This window comes from Tetrao urogallus (genome assembly GCF_951394365.1).
Source record: "Tetrao urogallus genome assembly, chromosome: 27".
NCBI lineage: Eukaryota > Metazoa > Chordata > Aves > Galliformes > Phasianidae > Tetrao > Tetrao urogallus.
Window position 1 is genome coordinate 3,692,438 of NC_136840.1, and position 16,635 is coordinate 3,709,072.

Genomic DNA, 16,635 nt, shown 5'->3' on the forward strand with positions numbered 1-16,635 from the left:
CAGGCTGACATCATCAGGTGCCAACTCAAACAAGAACACCGGGTTTTTTTGTGTGTTTGGTTTCTGTTTTTGTTTTTGTTTTTTGCAAAGCGCAGCCCCGTGACCGCTTTTATTTATTTGTTCCCCAGATGCTTTGAATTCTTTTAAAACAGCCTTTTTTTTTTTTTTTTCTTACTGATTTAGGGTTTGATATTAAAACACTCGTCTGGGAGCCTGGCAGCATCAGCACGGAGCGCAGCGCGGGGCGGGGCGGGGCGGGCCGAGCACAGCCGATCCGATCCGCCTCCCCCCGCTTCTCCCCTCCTCCGAGCCGCTCGGCTCGGCTCCGCTCGGCGCAGCGGGGAGGCTGCAAAGTTGAGAGCGGCTGTCGGGAAGTTCCGTAGCATGGCGGAGCGGCCCGGGCTGAGGCGGCGCGGAGGGGCGGAGGGCGAACGGCCGCTCTGAGCCGAGCCGTCGGGGAAGCGGCCGCCGGCATGGCCCGCTGGATCCCCACCAAGCGGGAGAAGTACGGGGTCGGTGAGTGCCAGCCCGGACCCCCGCCCCGTTCCCCTCCCGTGTCGCGGCTCCCGCGCGGCGCTTTGCTCCCTCCGCCCGCCGCAGCCCCTCTCTCTTTTCTCCTCCTTTGGATGCTTGTTTCAGCCTCTCCTCTTTCAAGTTGCGGGTTTGCAGTCTTTGGACCTGCGCGAATAGAGGCAGCGGTGCGCCTTCGGCTGCAGCCCGGGGAGCTGCGCTCAGCGCTGACCTTTGTGATTGAGGCTCTGCAGCGCTGTAACAGCGGCAGACGACGAACGGAGCTGCGCTCCCCGAAAGGAGATGCGCGTGGAAGCAGCGATGACAGGTTAAGAAGGTTGTAAGTCAGGATCGGAAACATCCCTGCTGGGATGACACCTTGTGCCTGCTGCCCTGCCCTCCTCATGGGGCTCACAGGGGATGTCTGAATGCTGGCTCCGTTTTCCTTAGGAGGAAGCAAACCCACAGACAAGTTCCCGTTTTCGTGAGAGCGTGACAAATAGAAAACCACACAATTTTGAGCTCGATTGCAAGCTTTGGGTGCGGAACAGAAGGCAGGAAACCACTAATGACAGAAACAATCCCTTATAGTCGATTTCAGCTCTTATAGATCTTTTAACAAAGGGTGATCGTTTGTGCCCGGTGCATTCCACAACTGATGCCAGGAGAGTTTTTGATTGCAAGCATGCAGAAGGGTCGATTCCCTCAGATCCTATGAGGTTGGTTGTTCAGTCTGTGAGCTGAAGAGGGCGGAACCCCGTCCTGCACGTTTGCACATTGAGCTTGAAGTGAATTATTTCCAGGTGGCTCTGCAAGGACTGCGGGTTCAGTTTGGCTAAATAAGTTCAGAGGAACTGCATGCAGCGCAATCTTATCGAGGTATCAGTGAGGGTGTGGAATATCCTACAGCCTGAACTTTGTTTCTTTCTGGGTAGGGAACAGCCTGTTTGTATGTGGGAGAGCACGTGTATGACTTGGTGAGATTACTCTGGACGTCAGGGTTGAAAAATATTGGTATTATAATCAAGCACATATAGAATTGTAATCCGAATGGCTGAGCGAGATGTGTTTTATTTGTGTTGTTTTTGTTGTTGTTTTTAAAACATACCTTTCTGAGGCTCTTCTACCTGAAGAATGGCCTTGGGCAGGAGGATGAATCAGAGGCACTCCTCTTGTCAACATTTCTTCTTGCTTCCAGGGTGATTTTTTTGTGTTGTTGGTCTGAGCCAACTGCTGATTATGAAAGCTCCTCTCCGCAAAGGGCATTGGCTGGTGAGTAAGCAGGGTGGAGAACAAACTGCCTCTTCCCTTATGTTACCAACCATAAGATGTGCTGGTAGGAAGTTCTCCATGTAGGTCTGTGTTTGCCAGCTGATCCTTATGTCCCTGAATGCGTTCATGGGCCCAACTGGTGTGGAGTCCATTGCCTTTATTTCATAACACAGCCGATAGGGTTAACCCACAGGCAGCAAGCAGAATTATTTATGCAGCGACAAACTTTGTCAGGCAGTGCTTGATACGTGGTGTTAATGAATCTTAATTCTGTCAATTTGGTATTCTCAGACTTGTCACTTTCCCTTCTACGGTTGTGCCCTGTGCTATGCTGAAGCGTTGCACCCAGATGCCAATCCTCTTTGCTTCTGTGCTTAATTTGACTGTCAGAAATAACAGTAGGGTCTGCTCATCATAGATAGGTTAGGGGTGTATATGGCTGTTTTGTAGGCCTTTAAGGAGGCTGTGGATGACCCATCCCTGCAGGCATTCAAGGCCAGGCTGGATGTGGCTCTGGGCAGCCTGCTCTGGTGGTTGGTGACCCTGCACACAGCAGGGGGGTGGAACCAGATGATTTTTGTGGTCCTTTTCAACCCAGGCCATTCTGTGATCCTGTGATCCCATGAGATGGAAAAGGTCCACTTCTGTCTGGAAAACATAGGGGGCTTTAAGTGTTTTCTCTTGATACCTCAGTTTCAGGAGGCTGATGTGGATTGAAAGGAAATTGTGAGCTTCTCGTGAGAGTAAGAGCTTCCATTCGCTGCTAGGGGGGAGGGTTGGTGGCTGTAGAGTATGAATACAGAAAGTTCAACAGACACATACTGTGATTGTTACCAAGCTGTGCTTTGGAAACTAATACAGAAAAACACAACCCTGTAAATCATACCAAAACACAAAGAAATTCCAAGAAGTTAACGTGTGATTCAGTGCCATGTGCCTAATGTTTGCAGTTCAGAATAGTTGATCATCTGCATCAGTCTACAGATCTGTTACTTTTGGGTTCAGATGGGTTTGCTGCCCTCCAGGAGTTTTGTTCTCAGTTGGTTAAGCCCAGAGACTGCCTTTAGCACCATTGATACAGATGGTGTATGGACTGAGTTTGAAACTGCAGGCAGCAGAGAGGTTGGAAAACATCAAAATTGGAAATTGCAGCATCCTAAGGGAAACATACATGAGATGCAAATGACTCACAGCTCCTCACTCCCAATGGATTTTCAACCCAATAACAGATCTGGGTTTGGGAGCTTCAGCTTTGTAAAGGGATGAAGATGCTGCTGAGGGTCTGATGGGCAGCATTATGCCTCTTGAAGCAGTGGGATTTCTGGGGTTTCATTAAGCTTCCTTGCAGTGTCCTTCACCTCTGGTTTGGGAAGGAAAGATGCTGAAGTTGGATGGTCTGCTCCAAATGAAATGAAATAGCCTGTTTGTGGAGTGGGGCTTCTTTAAAACAGTTGTCATTGCAGAGTGCCTTTTGTGCCAACTTTTTGTGTTGCAGGAAAGGATATCGGAATGGTGCCCCAGTTTTCAGCTTCAGTTTTCTGCTTGTTTTAAAATCATTAACTTAGGGAATCCACAACGTAATTGTTTTTTCCTGCTGGCTGTAACGCGGGATTGCATGAACTTCAGCTTAAGTATTGCACTTCAGTTCTAAAAGCAATTCTTTCTTTAGTTATCATCTGCTCTTAACATGAAAGTGTTCTTTGAGGACTGGAAAAAAAAAATGTAGTAATGGCTTCAGCACCAAATATGAGAGAGTTTGGAGTCTGTGGAATCATTAACTATTCTATTCTGGTATAAATCCAGGCTGCTATCAGAAAAAGCCACTGCACCCCTTTTTCTGATTCCTACCTCGTGCAATAACAGTGTGAAGAAAAGGAGCAGTGCTGGTGTAAGCCAGCGCAGGGAACTGAGCCAGTTCAAAACCAGTTCAGAAAGAAAAAGTGCTGAGTTTCTAGCCAGAACAGTTTCCAGATGACTGTAACAATGCATCAGGTATGTAGGCTTTCCATGTCACCTGTGTGAACAAACAGGATAAGAAGAGCTGTGTACGGTTCTGTGGTTGGTTTGGGTAGGCGTCTGTTCTTCAGATGGTCTTCCAGAGTGAGAAACCAGCTGGAGTTTGGTGGTGGCTTGCACTTGCATGCAGTGCTGTGGCTGTCTATTGAAATGTGTATGCACTCTAGTTTTGCAATAGGAGCTGCTCCGTAGAGCTCGCATGCTGGGGCTGGGGGAGGACTGGGCAGGTTATCACATCTGATCCTCTGCAGCTGGAGGCTCTCATGGAGCATTCACTCCACATGCCACCAAATGGTTCAAGCCAGCAGCAAATATAGAGCTTGCAGCAGAAGTCTGAAAGCCACAATGTGTGTTGTTCTGCCTACAAAGGGCCGGAGAAACCAAAAGCATTATTTGCTGCCTGTGGTCTTCTTAAACTGTTAAATGTGTAACTGAATATATTATTATGAGCCTGCAAAGACTTCACTGGCCAGTGAGGTATATCAATGAATTCAGTGTATTTTTGTAATCTTTAGACTCTGAGCTAAATCATAATGTTTTATTTAGAAAATGTTGGGTTGGAGGGGAGCTGCAGCTCTGCAGAAAGTATTTGGGCTCATCTGGTGCATTTTAGAGGCAAGAAAAAGACTGGTGAACATTGGAGCAGCTTTATTTCCCAAGCTTTCTCTGCCTCTTCACATCCCATTCCAGGGGTTTCTGTGTTGCCTTTCAACTCTGCACTCATGGGTGGCTCTTTGAGAGAGGATGGCTTGTTTTGACCCAGTTCCAAAGGAAACCATAGTTTGCTATGGCTGAAATACCCTACCCATGTTACCAATAGAAACTACCTGTTACAGGCACAAATAGCAGCCTTTCATCTGCAATCTATCATCTTTTATTTAGGGGGGGGGCATCAAATAGATTTTTTGGGTAAACTGACAGGTAATTACCCCTAGTAGTTATCGGTGACCTTTTAAACTCATTCTGTTTCTCCCTGCTGCAAGGAGCAGCACATAGGACTGCTCTTGCTGCAAAAAAGTATTTACTCTGTTGAAATACCATGTGGTGGTTGAGTTACAATCGGCTGCGTCATGTCTTAGGAATGGCAGTAATTTTTCAAATGTAAACCAGTGCCTGCCAGCTACAGTTGTGATTTATGTGAGCAGAAACGCAGAGGATCAGGGAGGAAGAGAGAGTGGTGCAGAAGATTTTCTTACTAATGGTTTGATTTGTGATCACTTCTGATGCGTTTGGCCATCCGGTATTGGCTTCGTGTTCAAACTTCATATATCTTCCACAAAGCAGTCTTGAAATACAGCCTGTGATCACAGGAGTTGCACTGCTGATTGTGGTACTTCACGTCAAATTAGAGCAGATGTCATATTTGTTTCAACTTGCTGCGTGCTGCCCTATCTGCAGACTGCTGCTGAGTTTTAGGTACGCTCTGTGGTGTCCCACAGAGAGAAGGGCTCCAGGAAGATGCACATAGAAATAGCCCAGATGAAGGAAAGCTCTGTTACCTTTTGCAGGAAAGTGTGCTTAAGGATCTTAAAGTAGAAATTCAGAACTGCTTCACATCGGCTGCATGTGAGATGATGCTTTCAAAGGGAGAAGGAAGAGGAGCAGAACATTTAAATTATTGCAAACCCCTGCATGAGTATCATTCTTCAGTTGAAGGCTTATTTTGTTGTAGGCTAATCAGCTAGCAGTAAACTCAAGCAGAGTTGAAGGGCTGCTCATTGCCACGAGGACGCTGTCATCCTCTTCTGTTTCATTCAGCCTCATTCAGCAAAGCACACTGCACTATTCACTAACAAGCAGATTTGCAGCGATTTTAACAACTTTTCTTACGAGCTCTCAGGCTCAGCATTCTCACGCTGTCCTTCCTGATTTCTGCACTGTGTAGCGACAGCCTTCCAGTGGCTTTCACTCAACAAAAAATAAACTCGTGTGCTTTGAGATTTGTTTGTACGGGCATTCTTCTCCTCTGCATGGCTCTGAAAGGAACTTCCTCTCTGCTCAGTCAGTAAAAGAGGAGCCTACATGCACATCCAGTGCATGGGAAGTCTTTATATAGAAGATTCTGGGAGAGCCTTGAGCTCTCTCCTGAGATTTGTTTTTCATGTTGGCATATTTTTAAGTTTTGCTTCAGCTTGGTAGAAATTCTGAGTTACCCCAACAGAACAGCTCAGCTACGTGTAGAAGAATGGATTCTTTTAATTTGGTTTCTCAATTTAGCTGCTGTGTGTGAAGTTTATTTGGTGTGTGAGTTGACTGCATGGCTTCTTGCTCCCAGGGTCCTTCCTCTTTTTTGTTAATCCATGTTAGCCGGAGTCTGTCTTCTCTTGCTTTCAGTGATTACTGTTTCCTATGTAGTTCCCTGTGAAACTAATCGTGTGGACTTCAAAGGCACTGCTGACAAGAACAAGACTTATAACCGTTCCTTGCCTTGTTCTTACTTTGAAAAGTAGGTGTGATATTTCTGCAAGCATCTTGTGACTTTGGGGTGCTTCAGTTCTTTGATATCCAGCCTAAAATGTGACTGCAAGCCTTGAGCTTAACAATGAACAAACCTCCAGATCTGCTCTTGTGAGGCATCCCAAATGGCCACTTGCCTTCAGGGGCTTTTGCTGAACCATCTCCTATTAATTAGGTGCAAGCCTAATTATTCAGAGGAGTCAGCAGGCTGTAGGTATCTGCATCCACTCGAGGTGATTGTGTGAGTGGTTCTGTATTCGCACTGGTCTCTTGCATATTCTTGCAGGTCTTTTGCTATGGGGCTGTATTTGCTGGCACAAATGCAGTTAGGAGCTAAGGCAATTAAAAAAAAAAAAGTTAAGACAAATTCATAAATTGGAAAAGCTTCAACCAATTGCTTATCAATCAGGAAGGAATAGAGGGAAAATAATCTTCCTGTGTCATTAGAAAGCTAAAAGATGCGCAGCAGAAGTTTGCCAAAGTTCCTTTAATTTAAATCAGCTTTTCTATTGCCAATTAACTCGTACTTAACTTGACTGATAGGACAGTTTGAGGTTAGTGCTTTTTGGGAATGATCCTGTATAAGCTGCCATGGTTAGATGCAAACGTGGCCAGGTGTAAACGCACCTCAGTCTGAAGACATAAATGCATTTATCCCTCACTACCACATGAGAGCTGTACTTTCATATGCACTGCATCTCATTTATTGAGAATACCTAATATAATGTAATTAATTTTGGTCCATTTGTCAAGAAAACTGCTAATAGAACTGCAAAACATAAATAGGAATTGCTGGACAGCTTGCTAGGCAGACAGTTCAAAGACTGAAGAAGTTGAGTGCTCGTTGGGTGAGTTACAAATACAGTTTTTTAGCCTAAATGATAATGAATGTCTTTTTGGTACAGATTGTACCTCCTAGAAGGATCTCCCAGGAGTGGAGGACAGAATGCTGTTTGAAGGATGACTTGTTCTGGCAGCCTCTGGAACCTCTTGGAAAGGTGTCTGGCACGTTGTCAGGATGGATGTAAAACAAGTTGTGATTGTTCCATGGAGAGTCTTCAGCCACTTCTTACACTCAAATTTTTGGAGGTGTTGCTACAATAAAAATGGACGTTGGTTTGGAAAGCATTGAATCTGGCCAAAATGTTCACAGAGACCCAGTAGGAATAGTGATAATTCCATGCTCTTGGGAAGCTTGGAACCTTAATCCTCCTCAGTGATAAAACAGTTCAGCTTCAGCTATATAGTTCTAATATGGTTTCAGAATGTCATGAATAGTGGCCAGTTTGCTTGGAAAGAGTGTTTTTTGTTTGTTTGCTCTTTATACCAGTAATTAGCTCGCATTAATAGGTGAGAGAAGGAATAAGCCCTTATTCTTGCAGCACTTAAATTGCTCTGACAGTGTAATGGGACCTTCAGGCTGCATAGAGATGTAGCTTAATGTGCAGGAATAAAATAACATAGGAAAATGAACGGAAGGCTGCTGTAGCTGATTCCAAATTGTTTATCTCCTTGCAACTTGTGCTGTGTAGTTATGGTCTGTTTTCCCTTTGCTTGTTACCTGAGACACGTGGCAAAGTGAAAATGCTTGGGGTGGAAGGTCTCTGGCAATGAGGAGCTGTGTATCTCACTGTGCCACCTCAGTTCCCTGCGTGGGCTCTGGGTCGTTCTGCAGATGTGAATCAGTGAGACCACAGGCATCCATGAGTGGAATGGGAAATGCTGAAGGTACAGAGGCCAACTGAAATCCCTGTGGGTATCCCTATTAGAAACGCTTCTTGTGTTAGCCCTGCCAGCATGACTTAGCTCAGGGGAGTTTGCACAGAGGTGCTGTCTGCTGGCAGCGGAGAGGCTTTTGGCAGCGTCTCCTCTTTCTTGAAATAGAGAGGGCCAAGCCGTGCTATGAATTCATCTCATGCAAATTGTGGCAGAGCTCGTCTGTCTCTTTCTGAGCTCATGGATGGGAAGGGGAAATTATCAGCAGCCTGGGAACACTCATACACAAATCTGTGTCTGTCTTCCTGGTGAGCTGGGTTTGCAGCTGGTGGAATGGAATCCTTCAGCTTTATTCTCCCTGTGGGTCTCTCAGCTTGAGTTCAGAGTCGCTGTGTGGAGGTGTGATGCCAGCAAGATGCAATCCTGAAGTTTTAACTCAGGTGAACTTTATGGTGAGGATGAGCCTGTAGGCACACTTGGACTCCGTGCTCAAGTGTTTTACTCATTAGTCCTCCTCTCATCTCTGTCCTCACTCCCTCTGGAAGTTATGCATACAGTGAAAACTCATTAGATAGCAACACTGCATTCTGTACAGTAGTATTTCCAAGTTCTCTTTTTCTTTCCTTTGATGTTTCGCCCAGTAAGATCTAGGACAGTAATTTAAAGCCGGTGGCAAATTCACTTAATTCTTTTGAAAGTGCCTCACGCTTTCAAGTTGGGAATTAGCTGAGTGGTCCCATTTATCAAGGGATGGCTTTGGTGTTGGGATTTTGTTTCTGTTTCTACACATCTGCTTGAAAAGTTTGTTTCAGAAGTTACTCTAATTTCTGTGTCTGAATGGAAGTTGCGAAGTTGAAGGATTCTGGTTATATGGAACTCTTGTGATACCTTTAGGTTGACCTGATTGTAAACCAGACTCTGGTGCAGTTCAAGCCAGTGGCAAAACTCCTGATTTCTGTGGTCCCCTAAGAGATGAAGCAAGGTTATAATGATTGCTCGAAAGGACAAGGCTATGATTTGATACGTTTTGAGGATCTTTCAGGCCAGGTCCTGTGGCTCAAAGAAGTGCAATAAACCTGCAGGGCTCAGAAGATGTGACCTTGGAGAAATACTGAGCACCCTTTGACACTAAGATCTATAGGGCATCTGTCCTTTGGTGTCTGGTTCCTGAACCAGATGAAAAGCAGCAGTCCTGTCTTGCATCCTGCATCTTGGGAAGGTCGCTGCCATGAAAGCAGTTGAATGTGTATCTTGGTTAAAAAAAAATAATAAAATAATACTAATAATTAACACACCAGGTGGATGTGTTCTGTGAAGTGAGAGCTGGTGGAAGGTGCAGCTTTGATAGCTCTGGGATCTGAGATTTCTCTGTAGTGCAGCAGTAATTACAACATTGGCAGCTGTTGTTGCACCTTTCAGAACTGAGTACCGCTCAGATTAAAATGGCATCTTGGTGTCATTGGCTTCTTTTCTCCCTTGTTAACTGAAGGATAGCTGGCTTGATGAATGAGCAAAGAACTTCTGGCAGCTGGATTTTCAACCACAAAGTCATGGAACACCTTCCAGACCCAACAAACTGCATGGTCATCTTTATGCACTTGGATGTGAGTAAGTTGGCTGCTCCTGCATGTACTCGTTCCAATGGACACAGACGTGCTGTTGCAGTGTTATATCTGCACACACTGATCTAACATGTCATAATGCTTTAACCAATGCTTTGTAGTCTCTCTCCTAGCCACTGATAGAAAAGTAAGCCCAGAAAAGTCACTGTTCATCTGAAAACTGACTCTGAAGTCTTTTCAGGGTAGCTGGGGGTATCAGTGTGGTTCGGGTCACAGAAGCAGCTGCAGTGGGCAGAACAGCATATGCTGAGATGACATTATTGCTTGGTATCCAAATAAGCATTATGTTCTGGATTTATATCTCTGTCCTTGATTGCAGTATAGATGTACCACGAGAACAGAATCTTCTTTATTTTCAGGCAGCTACTGTGGTGTAAACAATTCACTATAAATAATTGAAGAGAAGATGAGTAACGGTAATTCTGTAGACATAAAAAGATGGAGCTTATTTCTTTTTTCTTTATATTTGTATGTCCTTTGCTTCAGCGGTTCTGAGTTATCTCAGTTTGTCTGATCTGAAGCTACTAAGGAGCTCTAATTAAAATCCATGGGCTAATTTGTCTTTGGATCTGCCACTTGCTGCAGAGTATTGTTGTGGTATGGAGTGTGGTTTTAGTCGGTGAGGTTGAAAGCCATAAGAGGCCATTAGATAATCCTGCTGGAACGCTGGTGTAATGCTTGCGAAGCCATTCCTATTCCCATGGGCTGAGGTTGTTAAGTTGGGTTTCTGCAAAGCAGACTTTTAAGAGATTAAACCATTGATCCTGGCATATGATCCCCAGTCTGTGGTGGGGAGAGAAAGGAATATCCTAATGTTGATGATGGCGTGACTGAAAGAGGAAATCTTTCCCAGTCCCAATCTGGCAGTGAGGCTATTTGTGCAGGGCAGACTCTGCTAAGCCTTAGATTGTTAGTCTTAGCATGCTTTTTATCTACTGTGCATCTAGAATGGCATTTTTCTGAGCTTGGCAGGTGAGCGGCTACCATCTTTTTTTGGATTTGTTTTTTGACAGTTGTAGGATGGAATTCTGAGCGTTAGAAGCACATTGAGGACCGTGTGAATCCTCTTGCTATCTTACAGTTCTCAAAAGAAAGGAAATTAATAGAGAAACAAACAGTAACAGAATTCAGCTTGGGTCATGCCATGTTCTCCTGTGCTATCTATCTTGTCTGATTTTTCAGATGATTTTTAGTGCTCATTTTTAAGCTAACTCAGAATGATTTTATGAATGAGTGAAAATCCTTCCAGATGTGTGCACGTGTGTGAGGTCAACCCTGGAGCAATAAGTGTGCAGCGTGTTGAGAGCCCACCTCTGGCTCATGAGATGTTTTACTCTGGAGCCGAATGGTGGCTGATAAGGAAAGCATTCCTATCCAATAATGCCACTGTTGTGAGTTGTTTGCATCCAAAGTGCTAAGCATTCACTGAGAACTTTGCGGAATCAACGCTGAGTGTCAACATGAGCCAGTTCGGGAGTAGTCATTTTTTGCATAACAATATGTGTGTTTCGCAGTGTTGAACCATATCCTCTTATTTTTTCTTTTTCAAACTACATATAAATCTTAATTATGCTGTTTTCAATTCTTCAGACACAAATTCCTGGGCAGTTACAAGAAGGTTTTTGCTCCGACATCAAAAAGCCTTTGTTCCCAATAAGAATTAATTCCTTGGACAGTTCCTTGGTTTTAAATAAAACCACTGTTTTTTTGGATATGTCTTGGCAACAGACAGCATACCAGGCTTCTCCAAATGGGGCTGTCCAGCCTAAATGCTGCTGCTTAACACGGGGTTGGTGCAGCATAAAAGCACATACTTCTATTTCCATACAGTAGTTTTTGACTCCTCTGTTGAAAGATGTAATGAGATGAGGTCTGGTTATTGCTCCAGCACTGAATGCGAGTCTTTGTTCAGAGGAAGCAAGGCACAGCCCTCTGCTATCAGATAGTGGTGAGGGCAGGCTTCAGAGAAGTGGCATTTGGAAGCTGTTATCGTGTCTTTGTAATGGGTGGAGGGATGGTTATTTTGAGCCAAGTGAGAGATAACAGATCTTGCAGTGTTTTCCAGGCCAATAATCCACATTTCCAGCGCATTTAAGCAAGTTACTCTACTTCGAATTGTACACAAAATGCTATGCTGCAGTTTCTGCCTCCTTCATTTTAGTTTCAGATGCTATAGCTAAGCTTCCCCTTTAGAGGAGTCCTGCAAATGAGTTATGGTTTTAAGATTAAAAAGGGTCAAGGAATTAATAGTTGATTTTCATCTGTAATTGCTATCTTCAGATTAATTGCATGTGCTGTTCAGGTTTTTTTTTTTCTTGGTTTCTTTGCACATAGAAGAGAACAACTGCTACCCATCCCTGGAGGTGTTCCAGACCAGCTTGGATGGAGCCCTGGGCAACCTGGGCCAGTAGCAGATCTGGAGGTTGGTCCCCCCTGTGGCAGGGGGTTGGAACTTGATGATCCTGGGGGTTCCTTCCAACCCAAAGCCATTCTGTGACTCTACCTGCCTGACGTGTTGATATTAATTACTCTCTGCAGGACACGGCTCTTCCAATGAGGGCAGGTGTGTCTGTAGCACTGGAATTGGCTGCATTGCCACCTTCCTCCAAATGGCTGTTGGTGTTAGGAGCTGAAGGGAGTGAGCCTGACACTGTTTCATTGAAATATTTGCCAAAACTATCTGTATAATTGTGCTTTGCCTGGTTTTCCACCCCATGCATGGCACTGAGGCTTCTTACTGTTCAGGAATGTGCTGTGATTAATGCAGTGCCTTCGTGCGATTGGAGGAGTGACATAACCAAACCTGCTCTTCCCATCCTAACCCCATGCTGTGCTGGCCCGTATCAAACTCTGCCTTCAGAAACTCACTGCTGGCCTTCACGTGGGGCCCTGGCAATGCTGGAAAGCCCCAGCTGCCTCCAGGGCTTCCTTTGCAGCCCTTGTTGCTGGCGATGACTGCTGGGTGATGTTCCTGCACCGAGCAGCGTGTCCCAACATCCAGCCCTCCATCCCAGTTGCACAACGCTGGTGGAGCTCCTCCCGCTCTGTTTTGGAGATCTGCCTTCTGCCCTCAAGCATGAAAATTGCTTCTCCTTATCTCTCCCTGCATAACTCTGCCTGCTGTCACCGGCCATAAAGTTATCAGCTGCCCTCTTCAAACCAGCGCCAGGTTTTGCTGCTCTGCCCTTCCCTGCCAGTGCAGTGCAAGGGCTGGAGAAAATAATTCTTAAACTTGCTTTTTGTTTAACAAACTCCTTCACAAGAATGAAATAATGCCATACGTTGCCTGTAGTGATCATTAAAACCACCCAATATCTCTTACCTGGATCATGATTTCTTTCTCTGTCTCTTTCCTCAGAATAAATTTGTTGAGACTTCAATGCTGCTTTTCTTTCAGGGTAATAAAAGAACAATTACTGTTCTGAAGTGAATTTCAAAGGACAAAATCTCAGCAAGTTTAGCTTGAAGGGAAAAGATTTATGTTCAATATTCCTACAAATTCTGGGGCAGAAGTCCCTTATTTCTTCCCTTCTTGCTGCACCATCAGGTTTTTCTATACAGAATTTCTATTTTTTCATGCTATGACAATGTTTGTTATGTGCTGCTTCCTTTCTCTTTCAAGTCGAAAAGGGGTCAGATTAAATACACACGATGAAGAAGAGGCTAACTAGTTCAAATAGCTGCGGATGGACTGTTTCAGAGGGGTTGGCTTGAAGCAGCAGGAAGCATCAGTTGCAAACAGCAAAGCTCCCAGGGAAAATATGCCAGCAATTTGTCTTTTATAACCTTGCACATAACTGTTGGGTAGGAGTTCTTATGTACACTGGCCCTCTGTTCTTGTTTAATTCAATCTAGCAAAGCGAGATGCTACAAATCTTGCTTTTCTTTGATGTTCAGTGGTGAAAGCATGTTCATTTGGCTTATAAATGCTGCCTGTTGGGATGGGAAAGCTTTCATGGGAAGTAGGGGAGAGAAGGAGCTGCAGTGGCTCTTTCTGCTGTGGCTGTTGTGTTATTTGAGGAGAAGGGAGCTGTGTTGCTTCTCCCTCTTCTTGTGCTCTTGGCTTTTGAATTAGCTGTCTGTGCTCTCCAAAGAAAGGCTGCTCTGATGCCCGCCCACCTTTCTGCTGGGCACTTGCTGCTGGTCAGACTGCTTTTGTCCAGAGCTGAGTGGCACTTTATGGAAAAATACAGACTTGCATTTATATAATGTCTGTTTGTCCCCAAAAAACCCAAGACATCTAGAAATCCCACGTGGGAATCCCTGTGTGTATAAGCATGTGTGCATTCCTAAAAAGCGGAGCATGGCCATGAAACCAGAATTCCAAACAGCATTTAAAGACAGAAAGCGAGGCAGCCTGGTTGTAACCACAGGAGGAAACTTCAGTGGACAGAATGCAATCAGCTGAGCTGGAAATTGGCTGAGGTGCTGTGGTTTAAATCTCCTAACTGCCAGTGCTGAAGCATTGTCAGTGTCTGTCCATAGGCTTTGATGCTTGAACTGCACCTGGGGAACGACACCTCCTGAGCACTGCAGCATCCCCAGCTAGGAAGCCTGAATGGTTTTATTGATGCACACCACTTCCTGCTGCGCATGGCGGAGATTTGGAGCTCTCCCATCCAGCCCTGCTTTAGGGCTAGGAGTGATTTGGCAGGGTTACTGCAGCAGGAGGCAAAGCTGCAGGGAGTTTGGTCTCCTTCGGGTTGGGAGCTGCACTTTAAGCTGACCTCTGCAAATCCTTGCAGAATTATTTGCTGCATCTAGCAGAAGGGTTTCTTTTTAACTGAGCTGCATTCAACGTTAACCAGTTCTTCTCTCCAATTAATTTGTGACCTCGGCATCTGTCACTACATGCTAGAGCTCAATGGAATACTCTGAACTCCTCCTGCGTATGTTTGTGTTTGACTTTGCCCTTCAACATTATACAAGTTTTTCTGCAAAAATATTGATGGAAGTTTCTACTTTCGGGCCTTTTCTGGGGCCTTTCGGTGTCTGAACTGAATATGCAGCTCAGCAGTCCGTTCTGATTATCTTGGCTCACAGCTCTGCTGTGGGGAGGGAGGGGAAACCTGGATGTTGGAGTAATTAATGGTGTAGGAGCAAAAGTCCAGTAACACACCCGTAGCCCTCTGGATGACTGTGTCGTAGATTGCACGTTGCACACGTGGATCTCTGCAGGCACTGGAGGGTACAGCCAGCATGACTTGGAGCCGCCATGAGCACGCAGTGCCCTTGCAGTGTAGGAGCTTCTGTGACCAGCGTTTATTTCAGATCCTGCAGGGGGTTCTCACAGCCTGCCAGCCTTGCCTGGATTATTTATAGCTACAGCATTTTAAAGAAAGTTACCGTCTGTGAGATAATTTCCGGCGTGGTGAACCACAGTCGTTTGTTTGTGCTGGATCCTGGCCAGGAAGCAATGCACCTCATCGTGACGGAGCCGAGAAGCGCTCGATGCGAATCGCCTGACGTAGGAAGCCCGAGTTCGTGTGTTTAATTTGCAGTGTTCTTCACGTGCTGAGCCTCTGAAACCAGATGAATTTCTCCAAAGTCCTCTGAAAAAGTTTGTGCTGTTCTTGGGATAAAGCTTTCTAGAAGCAGTTAGAGATGTAAATGCAGTACATTTGAGAAGGCTCTGTTGCTACGTGTAAGACGTGGATTTTATCATCTGTTCTTACACACCACTGTTTGAATACATAAGATAATGTCGCTAAGGAGTGGTCTAATGTGACTTGATTTATCAATTCATTCAACAGCAGCAAAGCGCTTTCCTTGCTGCTTTATGCACCTTTTTACTTTTATTGGTTGGGAAGCAAATTCAGCTTCAGCTTTCTTGCCTTGTCAGGCCTTGAGGAAGCTCTGAGGTCAGCTCTGCTTTGCCAGGTGGAAGGAAAGTTCCAGGGACAAGGCAGTTCAGAGGCATGGGCTTCTGGACTTAATCCTCTTCATGCTGGAAATCCGATAAGCATTCAGATTAGCTTTATCTTTGGTAGGGATTAAATTTGCAGAGAATCTCAAGTTTTCATGCTGAGGTTCTTGTCTGGGAAGACCCATTCGTAGCAAACAGCCTGAATTGTTTGATACAGCACAGTGCCACTTGTGCTTGTGACAGAATATTTATAGTGTTTTACCTGTGCTTGTGAGTGCTGTGTCATAGTTAGCCCTGTGAAATGCTAATAAAAAATGACAATTATCTAATTGATCCAAAGCCTCTGCCTGGGGTAATAGAGACCTCTGGGCAGCTGTCACGGGCCTTTATTCCTGTAGGTAAAAGACTGACCTGGGCTGGTAAGAAGGATGTTTCTGAAGCTTGCAGGAGCCAATGATAAAATCTGGACATAGATACGCTGCACACAGTGTGCCATACATACAGGATAGCTTACTAACTTTAGAGCACTTTTCCAAAATCCTGTTCTGCCTTGGACAGCTGATAACGTACGAGATCACAGAATCTGATTACCTCAAGGTTTCCTGATGTGTTTTTCAACTCTCTCCCATCTCCTTCCTTTCTAGCGATCTACAACTACGATGCTGTCCAAGATGTGGAGCTCTCCCTGCAGGTTGGCGACACTGTTCACATTTTGGAGATGTACGAAGGTAGGTTGTGAATCACTCCCTACTACTTCTCAGTAGTTCATAGAATCATAGAATGGTCTGGGTTGAAAAGGACCACAAAAATCATCTGGTTTCAACCCCCTGCTGTGCGCAGGTCACCAACCAGCAGCCCAGGCTGCCCAGAGCCACATCCAGCCTGGCTTTGAATGCCTGCAGGGATGGGGCATCCACAGCCTCCTTGGGCAACCTGTGCCAGTGCCTCACCACCCTCTGTGTTCTCGAAACTAAATATAACAACTCAGCATTTCTAGGGTGCAAACTTCAGATCAAGGTTTTGAACTTCTGGTACATCTCCCATGCACAAAGCTTGGTGTGTGATGCTTGCTGGATGCGCTTAATTTTATTTTTTTGTTAAAGAGTATTAAAATACACATCTCTGCTGTTCCTGGTAGAGGTTTGTCAAGGTAACATTTCACCAGCAACTCAAGGC

General features: G+C 45.2%; 1 protein-coding gene across 1 annotated transcript in view; it reads left to right on the top strand.

The window, feature by feature from the left end:
* Positions 1-473: 473 nt before the first annotated feature.
* DOCK5 (dedicator of cytokinesis 5) overlaps positions 474-16,635 on the top strand; it is a gene marked incomplete at both ends in the record, with an annotated part of 65,222 nt that continues 49,060 nt past the window's right edge. Inside the window, 2 exons of the mRNA XM_079547354.1 lie at positions 474-516; positions 16,104-16,187. Of these exons, the coding sequence (XP_079403480.1) occupies positions 474-516; positions 16,104-16,187 (127 nt within the window). The remainder of the gene's footprint in view (positions 517-16,103; positions 16,188-16,635) is intronic.